The sequence below is a fragment of the Thermobia domestica genome, chromosome 2 (genome assembly GCF_964235325.1).
Source record: "Thermobia domestica chromosome 2, izTheDome1.hap1.1, whole genome shotgun sequence".
Lineage (NCBI taxonomy): Eukaryota > Metazoa > Arthropoda > Insecta > Zygentoma > Lepismatidae > Thermobia > Thermobia domestica.
This window is the reverse complement of record NC_137455.1, coordinates 189,922,122-189,943,477: the sequence shown is the minus strand read 5'-3', so window position 1 is coordinate 189,943,477 and position 21,356 is coordinate 189,922,122. Positions and strand designations below refer to the sequence as shown.

General features: G+C 36.1%; 1 protein-coding gene across 5 annotated transcripts in view; it reads left to right on the top strand.

Moving 5' to 3' along the window:
* Positions 1-21,356, top strand: part of LOC145678327 (homeobox protein orthopedia-like) — a 347,476-nt gene that overhangs the window by 305,834 nt on the left and 20,286 nt on the right. For all 5 annotated transcript variants that reach the window (XM_081748344.1, XM_081748346.1, XM_081748342.1 and 2 more), the window contains one exon: positions 4,147-4,323. In XM_081748344.1, the coding sequence (XP_081604470.1) occupies positions 4,147-4,323 (177 nt within the window). The remainder of the gene's footprint in view (positions 1-4,146; positions 4,324-21,356) is intronic.

The following is a 21,356-nucleotide window of genomic DNA, read 5'->3' as shown; positions in this document are numbered from 1 at the left end:
ATTCAAACATATTAACTACGATGTGAACAATTAAAGGAATTAGAATAGTTCATTCTATTTATGGACGAACACTGTTTAGATTTTCAACGTATTTTTTTTCTTCTAATTTTTGGTATCTTTGACTATCAACTAATAAAACAAAGTTTGTAGTGGCTCTGATGTCCTGTTTTTGAATGAACTACTTTATTTTTTTCATCGATTCGTAAGGTCACGGTACTCAAAATAAATCTCAAACCCCCATCTTACCTGTACATCATTCGCCACAATATTTGAATAAAAATTCCAAAGTAACCTTTATTAAAGATAATTAAATTGTACGATATAAGGTAAAGTATACATGAACATCCATGTTTGAAATACAAAATTGCAAACTTTTACAGTTATTTCCTATTAACTAATTCATTTATATATTTATACTTCTACTATTTACTGTCTGAGCTTTCATTTGCTTCGTCATGAACGCTTAATGAGTTATTAACATCTTTCTCTACTGAATATTGGCTCTCATCTATTTGAAAATGTATTCCAATGTCTTAACGACACTACCACTAAAACAACATTTAATAAAAACAGAAACTGATATCTGCTTGTTACAATTGAGGGAGTTTATACTTAACCAGAAGATAAGCCCAATCTCTTCTTTAACGTTGAAAGATTTTGGTTTCTAATTAGAGAAACAAAAATGGTTGGTTGTTCTGCATTTTCAAATGATTCATCATAATTGTATCCATTGAAAGCAGTGAAGGAAGTTAAAGAATAAGTAGAAGATATTTTGTTCCTGACTACATAATTGCACTGATGAGTGAAGTGAGATATAGAACGATTGTAGTTTACTTACTTATATACCTAAGATGTATGATAGTTTTTCCACAACTAGAAGTAGACCAAGGAATGTTGTTTTAAAAATGTGTATCCCGAAAATCTCTTACTTTAACTATTATTCTAATTTTCTTCATCTTTCAATATTTAGTTTATTCATAATTTAGTAACTTCTATCCCAGATCTCTGTTTTTGAAGTGTTTCAAGTAAAAGATATAACCTTTCACAAAGCGTATTTTGACAATAATTATAGGTGGAAATGAAATCTTATTCATGTATAAGAAATTCATAAGTACCCAGAAACTGATAGTTCTTTATGAAATTCAATATTTCTGTGCCTGAAGAAAGTCGAAATAAAAATGTTACATGTGTTACATATAAACTAAATTACCTATATGAGATAAGATTTTTAAATAAGCATTCATTGAATGCCGTACTGAACATTCTGGGGATTTATTGGATGTCCATATTATTGAACTGGTGCGACTGAAATATAATTTTTTACGTCTGGTGGGAAATCACCCTCTGTAACGCAGCCAAGGGATGGACCAAAGTCACGCGTACGACATCAAAAACTTCGTGCATATTCCGAAAATAGACTGAGGTGCTGCAATGTGTTGTTAAACACAGTCATATAAAAGTGCGCCATAGGGAACACAAATAAGAGCGATTTTTCTTTACGAGTTCAAACTGGGACACTGCACATCCAACAGCGAATAGCATCAATAACATCATTAGTTTGTGACATTTTGTGGCGCAACATAACATTGAAAAACGATCCCAGTGGCTACTGCCCAACATCATGTTATGATGATCTCAGGAACAACGTGGAAGTGGACCTTGGCAAAGGTATACGTGCAGTTGCAGACAAGTAAGGCATATTCTACCACCGTCCGTTCGGCATCTTTGTGTAATCAGTAAGGTGAAAAAGTTGCACTGAGTTGATATTGGCTGATAAGGATCGGCGTCTGGAAGTGTGCAGTACTTTCAGTGTACGGAATAACCGGAAAGCCTTCCTGCATTGTATTGCAGCTTTGACGAAAAATGGATATGCTACTACAATTACTCCAAAGGGTCAGTACATGTTTGAATTATGATTAATATTCCAGGCACCTTTCAAAACCTGACAAGCTGTTGTTTTTATGGTGGAGGTGAACCATCCTGTATTTTTCCGTCGAAGCAAAACCATCATTGTAGATCATTACAGTGCTTGGTTACATGAAATACATCCCAACTTGTCCGCAAGTATCCACCAACAGTCAACAGATATGATTTCTCGTGTTACACGACAATATGACAATCCACGCCAAGTTGAAAGACGGCGCATATTCTCCATGAGCTGCAGTATGAATCTTTCACCAACCTTATTCCTGTATTCTTTTGACATCTCTACCACCAATTAAAATTTCTTCCATCATATCGATTACTTCTTGGCAAGGAAGAACTTCCCTGACAAACGAGAAATACAACAAACGGTTAAGAACTCCTTCCAATCGCAAGTTTCCAAATGTCTTTTGTCATAGAATTCAATTGTTGGCTGAGCAATGGTGTAAGTTTGTGGTTGCAGCGGGGACCACATTGACTAACAAGGTAGTGCATTTTTAATTTATTGCAGCGTTTGAAAGTGACACACATCAGTCGGACATTTCAATAATACCTACATAATATCCACTGACCATTAATGAAAGAATCTTCATACTTGGACGATATTTATAAACGATACACTCACTGGATGACCATTTCTCGTTTTGAACATCCATCGATAAATATGGACGTATTATGTATGGCATGGTCGTCTGTTGCTGTATAGGTAAACTCTTTGATGTTAGAATCCAAAAAGAGTTGTGATGGTTGGAGGAAGATTATGATTGGATATCGTGTGGTCTCGAAGCTCTTCTGTTTTCTGCCACGTTCTCATTCTACAATTCTTTCACAATCATTCACTTCCATTAAGAAACTGTCTTCTTTGATATAAAGGGCATATTCGCGGGACGTTAAATTAAAGATTTGACGTCTCATTTAATGTTTTCTCCGACATCATCTCTACAATATTTTATTAATGTTAATAAATTTATGAAGTGACATTTGTACGAGGAAGTTGTAAGTTCAGTTAAACAAAAATGTTTAAAAACTATATCAAAGAGCAGTCATCCCAAAACACTGTTTCTAATTTTCGTGGAAAGAATATACCTAATCAGTGAAAGAGTGAAGAGCAGTATGATTCACTAGTAATAGGAACACATTGTTCTACAAGTATTTAGTTTAAATTTCAGCTTTTCTCTGTTACATTTCGTCGCATGAGAATCAGAGGAACGTAACTCGAAAAATGCTGTTTTCGTTTTCTTCATGTTTGGACATAATTTTGAAAGCCCCACTTGGTGTAAATGGAACGTAACGCCATCTATTCTTCTTGTCGATCATCTGTTGTAATGTAGCTCAATTACCATTTTATTAAAAACTCAGATTTCTAAGAAAATGATAGGTTTGTCCTCTCACCTATAAGCCTACGATAATGGAGTTACGTTCCTCTGGCTCTCATGCGACGATTTGTTCCCTCTGTATGAAAATACATGAAGCTCAAACTCACTTTGTGTATGCAATTTAATCAACAATAGTAACTATCTCTTGGTCTTGTGTATCGGTATGTATTTCATAGTTTGTATGATAATGTTATTTTCTAGTGATCTCCAGGCGGGTATTGGGGGCGCGGTGGCTCAGTGGTAGAGCGTTCACCTCTGGTGCTTGGGGTCCCGGGTTCGATCCCAGCCTCCGCCAAGTGAACTTTGTGGTGGACAAACACCGTGCTCGTGGGTTTTCTCGGGGTTCTCCCGTTTCCTCCCACTTTCTTCATTCCACCATTTCACTCATCTCTCATAATCACCGTCTCCTTTAGCCTAACCGGCATAACCGTGAGACGTAGAACTTAAAGATTTCATTTCCAGGCGGGTATTTAATTACTTTTATTCATTATTTCCATTATAAGTAAAAATATAACTGCTCTTAACTGATACAGTTACCCTTGAGATTAAGTTAATATTTGATTGTTTACTAGAGTAGCAATTGATGAAGCACATTTCTATTTTCATTTTTTGTAATGAAAAGGAAATTTGTATCGTAATTTGCTTGTTTATAACTAAGATTGCAATGTTAAATAACCATTAGTTAACTCACGGGATGATTATCTGTTTCTTTCGCTGGTCTTAGCTATGAGTTTTCCATATGATAACCACGGGAGGAATTTAGCACTACACATTTAATCTACGGGACCAAATCCCTTTAACAGTTCCTTTTATCAGCTTTTAATACTTAATGTTTTTTTGTTTCTAGGTTTGGGGCAGTTGAGTCAAGGAAGTGTAACGATGGGTGGTTTTGGTCAGTCCATTGGTCAACTGAACCAGAGCACCACATTGTCATCTGGTCTGAACTCGGGCCTCCCTATCACGTCCGCCATGTCATCGAACGGTTCCACTGTTTATCAGACACATTACGGCCTCAATTCGCTCGGTAAGGATTCGTAAGTTTCAGTAGAGAATAAGTAATTAGGATATTAGTACATAGAATTAACGGGCCTATCCAAAACCAATGGTAAACTAATTTGTAAGCTAGGTTTAATTTATGATAGAAATGCAAGTAGGATAATAAACGTAAGTTGGTTTTCTAATTTATCAAGTGTTTTAACCCTTTCAAAATCACTGGGCTAATCACAAGATTTAAAGATACTGAGAATTTTCACTTAGAAATCTGCTTCTCGTGTTCTATTTTAGTTTCATTATTCGTACATCATTGTCTTTAGTATGAATCAGACTTTTGAAAGACACTATTTGTTGTATCTCAATCCATAAATTCGTGAGAAATTTTCTTTCTTTCTTTTTTTTTTTTTAAGATATTTTATTTATTTATTTAGTTATTGGGACGCACTTATAGAATTTGAGAGTCAAGTTCCTACATGGAAGATCGCCATAAAAATTCATGCTCTAGACTATATATTTGTCTAGTTTTATTACCGTACGGTTAAAGGGTAGAAAGATATAAAAACAAAGTTTCTCGAACTAACAAGTAAGAATAGTACTTTATTGTAGCTAATACGCTTGGAAAGAGAGGGGGGGGGGTAAACGAAAGATAGAATGTGTGTGTTTTCATATGCGATCGATAGCATGACTTATATTTTTGAGTAAAATGGACGGCAGAAAAAGCACTTACAATATAATTAATCGCCCCATTAATCGTCGCTATAATATATGTTTCATTGATTTTCAAAGGGTTAAATACGTAAAATATTATAGGTGATTTACCTTAAAATACAGAGGTAACAGAGTGAAACAAATCCATACTGTCAAAAATACATTATATATTTTCAGTATTTTTGCAATAGTCTTGAGATGATGTGATGTTTTACATAGTATGACCAAACTGTTTAGATGTATGAATCTAGTAGACATTATCAAATGTTTCTATCTTGAATCAAGATATATCCTTTTAAATCATATATCAATAGTAACATTCAAACCGCACTTGATTTCTAAACATTAAGTACAATATGATTCAAAATGTTTGGAACAAAAAGTCCTATATCATAGATTAATACCTGATCTATGTTGTATAACTATATATAAGAATTTGATTAATCAGTAGTGTCTTATTAGAAATAATCGACTATGAGGAAAGAAATAGAAATGCAAATTTACACTCATGTTTTAAAATCTTAAAACACAATCACTAGCTAAGAAAAATGTATTTTTTGATGAAATTAAGTATATGTAAGATATAAAAATCGCACGTCTTCTGAAATCACTCGTGTCCTTGATGAAACTCTTTGTATGCCACAGATTGTTCAGCTGCATTTAGTATTACAATGATCTTATTAGGTTGCTTTTCTATTTATTATAGTAAAATCTTAGAACTTAGGGTCTAAATTTTAAGCACTTCTATAATAATGTTCGATGTTTTTTTTTTTTTTTTTTTTTTTTTTAAAGATACGTAACCCCGACGATAGTACAATAGTTTTAGGGGCCGGCTCAGTGGTACATGGGGTCCTTGGTTCGATCCCAGCTCGCGCCAATTGAACTTTGTGGTGCACAAATACCAGGTGTGGGTTTTTCTCAGGGTTCTCCCATTTCCTCACTTTCTTTATTCCACCATTTCATTCATTTCTCATCATCACCGTCTCCTTTAACCTAGCCTGAATTATCGTGGAACGTAAAACTGAAAGATTTCATTTCATTTCGCGGTTAATTAAGCGCCTGATAGTTATACAACCCAAAACCTCTAAAGTATGGTTGGTTGCAGACAACTGGCCGTTCTGTTGGCTTCATACTAGCAAGAGATTTACCAAGTAAGTTTAACTTTTTTTCCAGTATTAAAAGTTAAATTCCACAATCCATTAAAAAAAATAGTTTATTCGTCGAATCGGAAGATCGTAAAACAGATAACTAGGGTTTAATAACACTAGCCAACAAAATTTTACTTTTTTTCTGTAGCTGGCATGACAACAGCTAATCTTTATGTTTTCGGGTGTGCTGATAACGAAAACGTTAATGAAAATGCAAGATTAGCTCTCGTTTTGAAATTATGATAATTTTACGTTATTGCCTATATAAGTTTATGCATGTATTTTATCTTGTTATCCCTTGCAGGAAGGTCACTGAAAACACAACAGTTTTGCTTGGCGTTTATACTTTTCAGCTGGTGATTCCTGATTAGTGTTCAGCAGTAATCGACTAACATTGATGCATTCCACTTTCCCTGGTATCTCATTTCCATGTCCGAAATTTTCTGGTGGAACCGTTTCCCGTGCTCATCGCTTGCAGTACCACAGTTGTCAGGAAAGTAGTCTAAGTGCGAATCTAAGAAACGGAATTTTAAGGACATGTTGCACCCCAGTCAATCGTAGCAGTGCAGAAGATTTGTCACAAGATCCTTACAGTTTTCTGCATTCTAATTCCCTAAAATGTTTGTTGATACTTGAACAAAGGCATCCCAAACTAACTTTTCATCGCCTGTCGGGATGGTGTTGAAATTCTCATCTTTGTACAGTTTGCGTATCTGAGCAGCCGCAAAAATGCACTCTTTTATTTTCGCCTCGCTAAGACGGAAATTTCTCGCGCAAATAGAGAAATGCTTCCCCAGTTTTGCCCAAGTTTTTCATTAGGCCAAGATTTACATGAAGAGCAGGGAGAATTATGTTCTTATTTTCGACTAGTACTTCGTGCATAACATTGTAAGGTCCTGGTTCAAATGAATGACGCTTAGGCCTATCTTTCTTTTTATAATGAAATGTTTTGGCGCTGCTATCCAAGAGGCACAGAAAACAACAGAATTTGGTGTAGCCCTGTTGTAGCCCAGGAAATATGTCTATGACTTTCAGCTCCCCGGAAATCTGACATTTAAACTTGTCATAGTTCAATTGTAATAACAATTGTTTCATGTTATCACATGTTTTTTCATGTAAAGTGCATACCCAACCGGAATTGATGGTAACACGTTGTCTTTATGCAGTAGGATACACTTGAGACTATTTCGGAGGAGTCGATAAAAAAACCTCTACTCAACACTTTTATAGTCAATGCCCATAGCTGCCATTAGTCCTTCTACATCAATACAAAATATCAAGTTCCTTACACTTTCGAGAAATGGAAGGAATGACATATGGAGGTTACGGAACGCAGTCACATTTACCGTATTATCAAGACAATTCCACTGTTTTGAGGGCAACAGCTCAACTTTATCTTTCGGATATGTCAAAGAAGACTTTCTCTTCTTGGAAATACCATGTGGTAATGGAGTTGTCATACAAAAGTAACAATCGTTCACATGGCTTGATGGACTCGCCAGATCATAGGTACAGCAAAGCCCATGGAAGATCTTTTACGATTGAACCACGAATCAAGACTCGAAACACAAGATATGCAACATACATGAGGAGCCCATGGTTTGTCCTGGTCCCCGATTTCACAGCCAAAGTACCAGGTGCTTGTAGGTGTACGCCTTCCTAGTATACGGCGTTATTGGCCTCCTTTGCGATTTCAGTATAGCATGCCCGCAAATGTAACAAAAATTGTCAGCACTATTTACACATTTACTAGGCATATTGAATTACAATGACTACACGCATTAACTACACTCCAGTAACACGTTCTTCCAGCACCCGAACACAACACAGCTTGTAACAAACTGAAACTACACTTAAATGAAACATGCTCCACTCCTCCTTCTCCCTCCTCTCCCCCTTATTCCTATGAGCCCGGGCTAAAACTAGTGACAAAATACACATAGCTATTGCCTACAGGAAACTTAATCATTCTGTCTATCATAAGCGGCCTATGTGGGAAGGGATTGACAATGAATGCTAATAAAATATAATAATTATAATTAAATTCACCCTCCTTTCTTTAACTTGGAAACGAGAGCTAATTCGAGTTTTTCATTATCGTTTTCGTTATCAGCATGGTCGATATAGTTAAAAAAAAATAATTTCATTCTAGTTACATTTTCACTGTTGGCTAGTGTAATTAATACAATTATATTGTAGGACGCCTTCTACAACATCCTCTTACTAAGATTTAATCAAGAACTGATTGAATCTAAAAACATGTTGCAGTTTTAAAAAGCGCAAAAATAAAAAAAAAGTGTAACAATAATGCTTTTGTAAAAATCACACAAACAGAGTTCTTTTAGCGTAAAATGAATAAATTGGATGAAGACTAAAACCATATTAGGTATTCTTTCTAATGTTGTGGGCTAAAGTTTTCTGGATACCACGGAAGTAGTTCGCTATAATATATTATAATCATTCGCGCTGAATGCACTGCCATAGTCATTTTTTTGTCTCACCAAAGAAATATTTTCTCCTTTCAGTGTACTTCATAAAAATATTTTTTCAGCCGTTATTATTTTGATATAGGTCTACATTGACCAGCCAGAACATTGTGATCACCTACTTAATAGTATGTTCACCTTTGGTTCGCAGAACAGCAACAATGCAATTGGAAATTGAATGAGACCTTGGTATGTCGAACTGCATCTGTGCACAAAGCTCAACAAATTTCTGTAAATTCCGCGAGCCCAATGTGCTTGGGTCTGACGTTCAATGATATCCCAAAGAAAAAATGAAATGAAATCTTTAAGTTTAACGTCCCGCGGTTATGCCGGTTAGGCTAAAGGAGACGGTGATAATGAGAAATGAGTGAAATGGTGGAATGAAGAAAGTTGGAGGAAACGGGAGAACCCCAAGAAAACCCACGAGCACGGTGTTTGTCCACCACAAAGTTCACACGGCGCGAGCTGGGATCGAACCAGGGACCCCAAGCACCGGAGGTGAACGCTCTACCACTGAGCCACCACGCCCCCGATATCCCAAAGATGTTAAGATAATTGCGTTAATATCGAGTGAGTTTACAGGTCATTGTAACAAGTGAAATTCTCCACTGAACTCCTCGAACCACTGCAGTCGAATCACTGCGTTGTGACAAGGAACGTTGTCCTGCTGAAAAGTGGCATTCATAGCTGGAAATATAGCAACGTACACTATGTGATCAAAAGTATCCGGACACCTGGCTGAAAATGACTTACAAGTTCGTGGCGCCCTCCATCGGTACTGCTGGAATTCAATATAGCGTTGGCCCCACCCTTAGCCTTGATGACAGCTTTTACTCTCGCAGGTATACTTTCATTCAGGTGCTGGAAGGTTTCTTGGGGGAATGGCAGCCCATTCTTCACGGAGTGCGGAACTGAGGAGAGGTATCGATGTAGGTCGGTGAGGTCTGGCTCGAAGTAGGCGTTCCAAAACATCCCAAAGGTGTTCTATAGGATTCAAGTCAGGACTCTGTGCAGGCCAATCCATTACAGGGATGTTATGGTCGTGTAACCACTCCACCACAGGCCGTGCAGTATGAACAGGTGCTCGATCGTGTTGAAAGATGCTATCTTCATCCCCGAATTGCTCTTCAACAGTGGGAAGCAAGAAAGTGCTTAAAACATCAATGTAGGCCTGCGCTGTGAGAGTGCCACGCAAAATAACAAGGGGTGCAAGTCCTCTCCAAGTAAAACACGACCACACTATAACACCACTAGCACCTCCGAATTTTACTGTTGGCACTACATACGATGACAGATGACGTTGACCGGGCATTCGCAATACCCACACCCTGCCATTCGATCGCCACATTGTGTACCGTGATTCGTCACTCCACATAACGTTTTTCCACTGTTCAATCGTCCAATGTTTACGCTCCTTACATCAAGCGAGGCGTCGTTTGGCATTTACCTGCATGATATGTGGCTTATGAGCAGCCGCTCGACCATGAAATCCAAGTTTTCTCACTTCACGCCTAACTGTCATAGTACTTGGAGTAGATCCTGATGCAGTTTGCAATTCCTGTGTGATGGTCTGGATAGATGTCTGTCTATTACACTTTACGACCCTCTTCAAATGTCGGCCGTCTCTGTCAGTCAACAGATGAGCTCGGCCTGTACGCTTTTGTGCTGTACGTTTCCCTTCACGTTTCCACTTCACTATCACATCAGATACAGTGGACCTAGGGATGTTTAGGAGTATGGAATTTCTGGCATACAGACTTCTGACACAAGTGACATCCAATCACCTGACCACGTTCGAAGTCCATGAGTTCCGCGGAGCGCCCTATTCTGCTTTCTCAGGATGTCTAATGACTACTGAGGTCGCTGATACTGAGTACCTGGCAGTAGGTGGCAGCACAATGCACCTAATATGAAAAACGTATGTTTTGGGGGGTGCCCGGATACTTTTGATCACATAGTGTAGATAAGTATATGTGATCAGCAATAAACTGCCATAATTATGAAACGTCATGATGCCCTCTACATGCAGTGTTCGGTCCATGGACTACTATGTGAATGTATGAATCAGAATGGAGCCACCATCGGTCTGCCGTCATCCTACTGTGCACGTCTCGAGCAGTTGTTTCCCTGGAAGACGACGGATTTGGACCCGGCCATCGATGTGATGAAGGTAGCATAGTGATTCATCAGACAATGGAACGTTGCTCCATTGCTCTGTGGTCCAATGACTACGGGCACGTGCTCATTCCATTCGTTATCGATAATTCCGTGCGGCTAACATTAGTACACATGTGGAACGTCGGCTGCGGAAGCCCATATTCAACGCTGTACGGTGAACTATGTGCTCAGACACACTCGTATTTTGTCCACTGTTAAAGTCTGCTGTTAACTGTGTCATAGTTGACACCCTATCCTATGTCCAACCTCAACAGTCTACGACATCTCTCATAAGATGTGGTCGCTCCGAATCTTGTGGTTTGGTACTGCTTTCGCCGTTCTTTCCTCACCTTTGGAAGACACTAATCACGGCAGCTCCCGAACAAACAATAAGGTGACTGTTTCCAATATGTTTGTTCCCAGCAGTCTGGTCATCACAATCTAGCCCCAATTAAACTCCGATATATCGCTGGCCTTCTCCAATCTGCCTACAAGCACCACACTAACTGATCGATTGAGATCTCTGTTGCCGCCTGAAGAGTGGTTCTGTTGTACCCCTTGCCTCTTACTTTTGACTTCGTTCGAAAAGTAGCAGGTAGTCATAACGTTTTCGCTCGTTAGTGTATATGTACTTGTATGAAGAACAATGACTCACGTTACTTTCATAGATAATAATAATAAAATAAAACACACACACACACACACACACACACACACACACACACACACACACACATATATATATATATATATATATATATATATATATATATATATATATATATATACTGTATTTCGGTAGGAGGTAAAATGATTAAGTGTATACGGTTTGCAGATAAGAGGGCAGAAAATACAGCAGACGACTAGTTATTGACAGCTGGGTAGTATCACAGACTAGAATATACAGATCGCAAACTCAGCGAGAAACTGGAAACTTGGCGACAGTAGCGCCTCTAACACGCGACGACGGAACTAACCAGTCGATCTGACGTCACCTACGTGGAAATTACGAAAGTAACTATTACTCCTTTGCTCCTTTAGTTGCATTTGGAGAACAGCTTTTTCTGTTCACGTACCTAGTACTTTGCGGAACTTAGATATTTTCAAAATGAACTCTAAAAGAAAGAAAAATCTGTTGATATAAAAAAAGGTTGGAAAGTAACGTCCAGTCCAGAGACAGTACAAGAAAAAGTGAGCATTAGCTTATCTGATCTTTCTGCACTACATGTAACACTGAGATGCGAAGCAGACGAAAACAACCTGCCGGTTACTATGACAACCCATGACGTCACGTTTCAAGACCGATGGCAGCGCCACCCACACACGACGGCACTGATCCCACTCACCGATAGCGTTGATTGGTTCTTTTGCTGTGCAGACGATCCAAACTGATTTTAATAGCGCATATAGGAAGTTGCTCGTCCATATATATATTCTAGTCTGTGAGTAGTATTATTAGTGAGGGCATGAAGTGCAGATATGAAATAAAAGCAAGAGAGGCAACTGAGAAAAGAGCATATAGTAGAAAGATAAGTCTAAGAAGTAAGAAACAGACTCACAAAATATTTCGTATGGAGTATTGTACTCTATGGAACAGAAACATAGACATTACAGAAAAGACAGGTGGATTTCAAAAAGTAAGTGTGGAGAAGAAAGGAATAAGAAGATGCTAGAAATAGTGAGTGAAAAAAAATAATTTTAGATGTTATTAGAAAGAGAAAGGGAAACTGGTTGGGACAAGGGAAGAAAGTTATCATGAAGGTAGTGTTAGAAATGAAATGAAATCTTTGAGTTTTACGTCCCACGGTTATGCCAGTTAGGCTAAAGGAGACGGTGATGAAATGGTGGAATGAAGAAAGTGGGAGAAAACGGGAGAACCCAGAGAAAACTCACACACGGTGTTTGTCCACCACAAAGTTCACTTGGCAGGGGCTGGGATCGAACCCGGGACCCCAAGCACCAGAGGTGAACGCTCTACCACTGAGTCACCGTGGCCCCGAAGGTAGTGTTAGATAGTACGGCGGAGGGCAAAAGAGGAAGGAACGAAAGAAGCTGCAGATGATGGACTTTATTAGAACTAGAGATGCAAGGGCTCGGAAAAAGATCATTTAAAAAAAAACTGTTTTTTTTTCTGCTTCGCTTTTTTGCTTGGGAAATTTTGGATTTTTTCAAAATTCTGCTTTAAATTGATAAAGCACACTTTGTTTCGCTTCTCTATAACACAAAAAGTCATTTAATTAGTGGTTGATGCCGATAATAATATAAAACCTCAGAAATAAACCATGAATTTCGAAAAGATATTTCAACCAATTTACTTCAGCATTTTTACGTTATGAATTCCAAAGGATTAACCAATGTATATAATAAGAATTTTTAGTTGAGTTGAGTTTGAATTTAACGTCCCGTTCAGCAGCGAGGCTATATGAGACGTGGACCTACTGATTAACGTGGAAGCCGAACCACATGAGCTCCCGCCGGGAATCGAACCCGGGTCTCCTACGCCAAAGGCACGTACGCTAACCACTTAGCCACGAAGGAGCTCAAGAATTTTTAGTCTTCTATATACAAAAGTAAGCAGAGTTGGCAAGAACCATGGTTGTTTTTGAAAATGTCAAAAACCCGTTTTTAGGGGGAAGTTTATATCAGTTTTTTTTTTTTTTTTTTGTTTAAACCAGGTTTTTATTGATTTAGATATTTTGCTTTATGTATTTATATTACATATTCACAGAAATAAGTTTGTTTCGCCTTGGTGTTATTATGCAACAATGGGATTATGCTGGAAGAGGTCTCATAAGCTTAAAGAAGTCCGGTCAGTAAATTTCTTAAATTGAGAAACTCCCGCCCTAGCCATCGGGAAAATCCCGTCATTACTTTAAATGTAAAACAATAACGGGAAATTCCTGTTATTGCTTTGCATGTAAAATTTAAAGGTCAACGTATCATAATCAGTACGCTAAAACTGATGTATTAAATTACAAATTTAGTATGTAGATATCATTGAAAGTCCAATCCAAGCTAATGTTGGAAGCTACGTAGGCAATCGATAAATTTTGCCAATTTCTATCAATATATTCAAGCAACCTTGGCTTTTTTATAAAACAGCAGGCATTCACGCATGCAGAAATATACAATTTGGTTTCGTTTCGTATGTTTAGGCTTAACATCCTTACGTAATACCGAGGTTATCAAGAAGACTTTCACTTAAAGTGATATCCGAACCGCTACTTGGTTTACGCATGAAAGAAGGGTTGTGGTTCGACAGAGAATTGAACATGGGACACCTTGATTAAAAGGTGAAAAGGAAATAAAACTAATGCAGATGGTTTGATATGTGGAAACGTCACCATGAAGTTCATACGATTCGCATTTTTCGTTCTTTTTAATTTTTTGGTTTAAACCAGTTATTAAAAAAAAATAAAAAAAAACAGCTGGTGTAAACCAGCCAACCCTAAAGGTAAACACTTCTTTTTAAAAAAATACACAAATAACTAGCAAAATTGTATGTAGTATTTTTACTTCAAAACATTCCATACCCTCTTTTTGTAACAAAATGAAATTAAATAAAACATAAGAGAAATACTTAGATTTATATGATACACTTAAATGCTGCACATCTAGAGCGTTTGGTTCTGTATATTCTTGAAATTCTACAGTTAAGTTTTATATTACCACCATCACGGTTTACCCAATCCTCAAGTTTTCTGAATTTTTAACAAGAGGGATTCAACATATCATTACGGAACTCCCCCCCCCCTAACAAGAAAAATACTACGGAATATATGTAAGCTGAATACAACTGCACAACAAACATGACTGAGTGGTTAGCTTTTGCGCTTCTATCAGGAAGTCCGGGATTCAACCCAGCATTCGACCATTCTGACAAAGCTTTTCTTCATTCCATCTGTGAATGTAGAAATAGTGTGTGTACTGTGAGTTGGCCGACTTCCTTTCTTATTGTTTTTAAATCGTTATTATTACTAATTACCTGCAGTGACGGTTTTGCGAAGGTTATGGGGGGCGGTCCCTCGGACTGAAGCCTGTTCCCCAAAGTTACGGAATGTCTAAAACAAACGAAATATTTATTAGTTATGCCTTTCTCATAAACTTTAAGTTCCCATCAAATAAAAGTTACGAATGTTTAAAAAACTAAACATTAGTAAGAAATGATCTTCAAGGTTGTATCCGGAAGATTATTGCTAAATATATAAACGAAACGAAAAATTAGTCATGTCTGTACTCATAAACTTCAAGCACCTCCCAAATAAAATTAGGACTTTTTTTAGAAAACGAAACAATGAAAGAAACCCCTCCCAAAGTACTTTTCTAAATCCGCTACTGATTATTTGTATAAATTGGTATTCAAGGTTGTATCCGAAAAATTCATTGCACAGCTACAGTATAACAGACGCTTTGACGGATATATAGAAAAATGTAAGTTTAACTTTTGCGCTAGAAGCTGGAGTACGAAGCTCTAAGAAATGAAACACGGATGACAAACTAAAATGATCTAGGGAAGAAAAAAATGTCGATAACTCAAAAGTTAAAATAAAGTTAAATAGCATCTAAAATTGCTCTCAAATACTACATTCTTCATGTTAGCTTTAATTCTTAAAACATGTGCTCCATCCATCTTGATGGTGAATTTCAGAGCGAAATATGGCATTTAGGTCATGGAATTCTTATCTAACTATATAATATATTATTAGAAAGCTATTTAGATAGAAAAATCATGAAAATGAAAAAAGCCAAAATTTCCAAAATTCTAGTTTTTTCCCAAATTATCTTTCTATGTGAAAAAAACCATCGATTCAAAAAAGCCGGCTTTTTTGCATCTCTAATTAGAACAAAAAATTTCTAAGTCAAGATGAATTTGTTAGCTAAAGATTACAGTGCACAGAAACTTCTCGGTTTGCGGTAAGTGATCTGCCAATGATGGCAGAATACTATAATGATGATGATGATGGTATATCGTGGACTCAATGATTTTGTGATTCATCAAACTTTTTTCTATTCCTATTGAACTTACGAGAGACCAAAATACTTCCTGGATATTTTTTTCTTCTATTTGGCAAGAAGCATATAGAATCATGCTTGAATTTCTGAATTCCAATAATTTACTTTACATTTCAAATAAAGCAAATTGAATATATTTATATAACTACATAAATGAATGACTGACGTGTTTCTTTCGAAGTCCCCTCCCTTCCAGGGGCGGATCCAGGACGGACTTCTGGGGGGGCGGTGAGTTGTCATACTGCTACTTTTAAGGGTTCCAAACTTTGGGATGGGTTTTATTTATATATAAAAAATAAGCAAATTTCCTCTTCTGGGGGGGCTATCGCCCCGATTGCCCCCCTGGATCCGCCCCTGCTCCCCTCAAAGAAATAAATGAAATAAAAATAAAAACTGCAATACCTGGCTAGTGAAAGGAATCTTCTACTGCAGCCCCATACTTTTGCTATTATTCATCAAATGATTGGATTCCACAATGAAAGAAGTGTGAAATGTGGTACTTGTCAACCAACTCAACTGCCAAGATAATACCTACGAAAAAAGAATTGCAATTGGAAGCGCAATGTCTAAACTGTTAGATACATGATGGCACTGAAGTGAAACTAAATGAATTTCTAGTAGACAAATTTTAAAGCTTAAATATCTTCTATTTTCAAACATACATTTGTCTTAAAGTATATTCCATTTAATTTGAAATAAAATGCTATATTTGAGCCTAGGCTTTGTAAAATTTACCTTGTTAAAGAGTTTGGTTTATCATAAACCTAACCAAACCAAATCAAGCTCCTTTACACTGTGCGCAGTTTGTTACTGCCATTTGTTTCTAACATAGCTATTTCAGAAATGGAGGGTGATGTTAAGGAGCTGGGGCCTGAGTGCAAAAAAGAAAATTCTTTAACACAGAGAATGCCCATATTTAAACATTCACAATTATTAAACTATATGGAATTAAGGATATCGCAAACACATGTTATTCTATGGAGGGTGGTGCATAGTACAGAAAAATGAGGAGTGATAATCATGAAAAAGTACTTCTAAGGTACATGGTTAATTTAGGAAGATTAGAATCGGTTGAATAAGTTACTGTATATTCTAATTCACTTTATAATTTCACTTTATTCACCTCCACAGTAACTTACAAGTGAGAAGAATTTTATTCTAAAAATATTAAGTAGGAGAGTTCCTTCCATGCCCCAAGGATTTCGTACCTCGACAGAAATGTATAGCGGCGTCATAATGAATGTGAACACGTATTCTTTCATAATGGGAAGCATACTGATAACACAAACTTTCACTAAGTAGTACTTTCCATAAGATAAATACTACTGTCTCATATAGCCTCGCTGCTGAAAGGGACGTTAAACTCAAAATCAACTCAACTCAAGATAAATACTAAATAAACTCTGGTAAAGACAGTAAAGAGTATTATGTAAAACGAAGATATTTTCAGGTATAGGGTTTCCAGGTACAACCACCTTTAAAATCACTGATACCCATACCCAACCGAGATAACCGCTCTGGTTATCAATTTCAAAAAACATAATTCAACTATCGTTATCCTAACAATATTCCCCTTTAAAGATGTTAACGGATTAACTCCAATAACTAACTAGGTCGAGATTAATAGCTTTAACTATTTCCTACAAAACACAGAATTTAAAAGTTTGTTTTCTTACAAGAGTTATCCTGAGGAGTAACGGACTAACGGACGGACGCACGAGGGCGTATTAACATTTCAATCTTATAGCTTTATCCTAATAGTTACGCAAAAGAATAATTATTTTTTGATATCAACAATATTTTGTAAAACGTGAAACACTCAGGGAGGAACTGATTAGTAGCCGTAATCACGTGTCTTTATTGATGCAATTGAAATGTGTTTCGACGTTGCTATATTCTGTTTGATCATTATATCAGCCTCATCTACGTTTCTTGCTTGTCTCTTTTCATCTCACTCCATCCTTTTTGCCTTTTAACCCTTTTACTCTCCTTTGTAAACAAAGCACATACTCATTCTACACTATATAGAGACTACAAGCAATACAGTAACTCTTTTTTTTTTCCTTTCTTCATCATCACATTTTCATAAGCAAACAAGAGAAGGAATTCCGATAATTGAGTCCATACGTTTCCATCTCGAAACATTCCAATCTGTTCAGCACGCTTAAAACACTTTATTTAATAAACGCGTTACAGTAAGAGCTTTGGTTCAGAGTTATCATGAAAGACAATTTCTGGAAGGAATTAATTTATTTAATAATCAAAATGTACATTAATTTCTTAATTTGTAAGTTAGTGTTACGAAACTGACTTACTCAACTATTAAAATAACATACATTAAACGTATTTTCATTGTTTTGAAAATAGTACTATAACTAAAAATATCAAAAGACTTCCTCTATTATTATTATTATTATTATTATTATTATTATTATTATTATTATTATTATTATTATTATTATTATTATTATTATTATTATTATTATTTAACAGTAACTTACTTCGTAAAATTATCAATTATTTGACAAAATAATTATGGCATAGAAATCCCATCTCTAAAATTTTACACTGGAAGAAGAAAATTTGATAGGAGCAACAAAATTTATTTTTAACGTCAGCGATTTTCCTCCAGATTTGATGGGAACTTGAATATAGTAAAAATAAATATAACATATTACAATAACACAATTAAGATTAAGAGAACTGTATCAACTATAATACTTGGATGTAGGATATGACACTAGTTTTTGTTAACTAAGAAGAAAGAAAATCAGGATAGATTTATTTTATATAATAAACAAGAACTCACATTACTGTTCTCTGTCTAAGTATTCTGGTCGCAGGATAGAAGATTTTAACCCATTTATCTAGCACAGATAGTGGGTCTAGTATCTAAATCAGTAGAGGAGGAGTAGCGGACCAATATTTTCCCCTGTGGTTCAGAAAAAGTTGTATGAAAAAGGAAAAATGGAAATTTGGAATGAGGGATAGATTGAGAATCTGGGTTGGAGATACCACGTATACAATACATGAGTAATACATGAGGCTTCATACGCAAGTATTCACTTGCACACACATACTATTCCGTTTACTATTCCGTTGATACACATAAAATTATTCAGGTTTCGTCCAATCTTAGGAAACCAGATCCATGACAAAAGCATCCTTTTTAAGAGAAAGATTTGCAAATAACTTAAAATGTCATTTTATCCATTGTAAACTTTAGAATTTCGGGAGGTCAGTTTCTAAATTTTCAGAAATTCATAAGACACATCTTGTAAAGGATTGTAACGTCAGTCTTGTTCACAAAGGTCTGGCCATCCACCTCTCTTTAAAAAGTCTTGTAGTCTTAGGCATAAATGGAAGTAAATACATGAAAGAAACGTAGATCCTCTTTTAGCTATTAATCTTTAATTTAACCCAACACATTGAACTGGAGTACGCACAGTTGTGAGGCAGAGTCATATTAAAGAGAGGTAAAAGCGCAGGATTTTCTGAACAAGACTGTACACTGCAGAAACAGGGCACTATCAAAACAATGAAAAACGAATAGAAATGTTCCAAACGGGAGTATGGAGAAAAATTGAGAAAATTAGCTGCATAGAATGTACGTAAAGCTAAAAGGAAGTTTTGAGAAAGAAGAAGGTGAAGATGGACAAGTTGAAGATAACATAATTCAGAAAAGAAACTACTTGGAATATTGTTTAAGAATGAATTACACTGTGTAAAGGACGTAACGGGAAATATAGGGGAAGGAATGTAAATGGTATTAAAATAGATTATTTATACTACAAAAACAAACGAAATTAGCAGAAGTCCGTACTGCACAGCAATTTCTTGGTTATGACCAGTGGTGCTATTTTTTAACAACCAGTTCTGTATATATATATATATATATATATATATATATATATATATATATATATATATATATATATATATATATATATATATATATATATATATATATATAAGAAAAAGAGAGAGTAGATGAATAGATATAACTCTCTTAGGAAATAAACCATACAAGGTAGACAAAATCAAATCTTTTACTGGATACAAGTGACAAGTAGGGCCCTACACAACTCCTAATACAACGTAGTGTGACGAAATAAGGTATCACTGTGAATATCTCAGAAACGAATTATCCAAGATAGATGGTTGTCAAAAAGTATTGGAAAGACCTTAATCCAACAATGGCTTGACAATTGTTGATAATGGTATGTATGCGTTTCAAATATAAATAACTTTCAGCACTACACTCTACACTCATGTGATCCCAGTCTTCATTCTTGATGCCTGACAAGTAAACCTTACGTTTGGGTGAATCGAGTTGCTGACTGAGACACATATGAGAAAGTAGTACTAAATATGGTCAGTATTTCAGTGAAGTTGTAGGTGCGAAGCTCCAGGGGTTTAGGAGATACAGCTACCAGAACATCACATGGAAGTACAGAATAGTCTTCATTAAGTTGGTGGTAAAAGCTCTGTAAGACCTCTTGTAACGACAAAAGGTGAATAACAAATATATGGGTACATATTAGGACTATAGGGGAAGTCATATAGTAAGGATATACCTGACGGCGGCCATCTTAAAATCCGCCATTTTGAATTAAGGTTAAGTTTTTAAAATAGGAATAGGGTCATGTGATACATGATTTAAGGCGCAAATTTAATCAGAAAAACAATGGTGACGTTAATTTTGATTTACGCGCAATTGGTAAAAAGTTACAGAGAAATTAAATATTGTTGCAGAATATGTATTAGTCCTTTACCCCACCTTGTAAATTTTGTGTTAATGATAATAATTACTGCTACTGCTTTGACGGAATTGTTAACGACAAATGTGTCAAGTGTAACTCGATTGCCTTTGTTAGGTGTTCTCACTGTGAGCAGAGCATTTGTGCAAGTCATGCACTCTTTTCTGAACCACATATTGATTGTACTAATTGAGGATTTTTCTGGAAGAAAGACCCAAGTTCAATTATGACTCAATTCCACTTTGGTCATTTTTGCTTAAATTAGCAACTTGTTTGTGCGATAACAAATGCTAGTTAATGATAAAGCAAAAATGGTTATACCGTTGGATTTATAGTAAACTTTGCTATTAATAAGGTGTCAATGTTATGCGTTTTGTTTAAAACTTTTGTCTGATTCAAAATGGCGGATTCGAACATGGCCGCCATCAAGGCAACTCTTACCATAGACCTAATATTTATCCACATGCTTTTTATTTAATTATTATCATTAACACAAAATTTACACGGTGGTGTAAAGGATTAATACATATTCTGCAACAATATTTAATTTCCCTGTATCGTTTTACTAATTGCGAGTAAATCAAAATTAACGTCACCATTGTTCTTCTGATTAAATTTGCTCCTTAAATCATGTATCACATGACCCTATTCCTATTTTAAAAACTTAACCTTAATTCAAAATGGCGGATTTTAAGATGGCCGCCGTCAGGTATACCCTTACTATATGACTTCCCCCTAGTCCTAATATGTACCCATATATTTGTTATTCACCTTTTGTCGTTACAAGAGGTC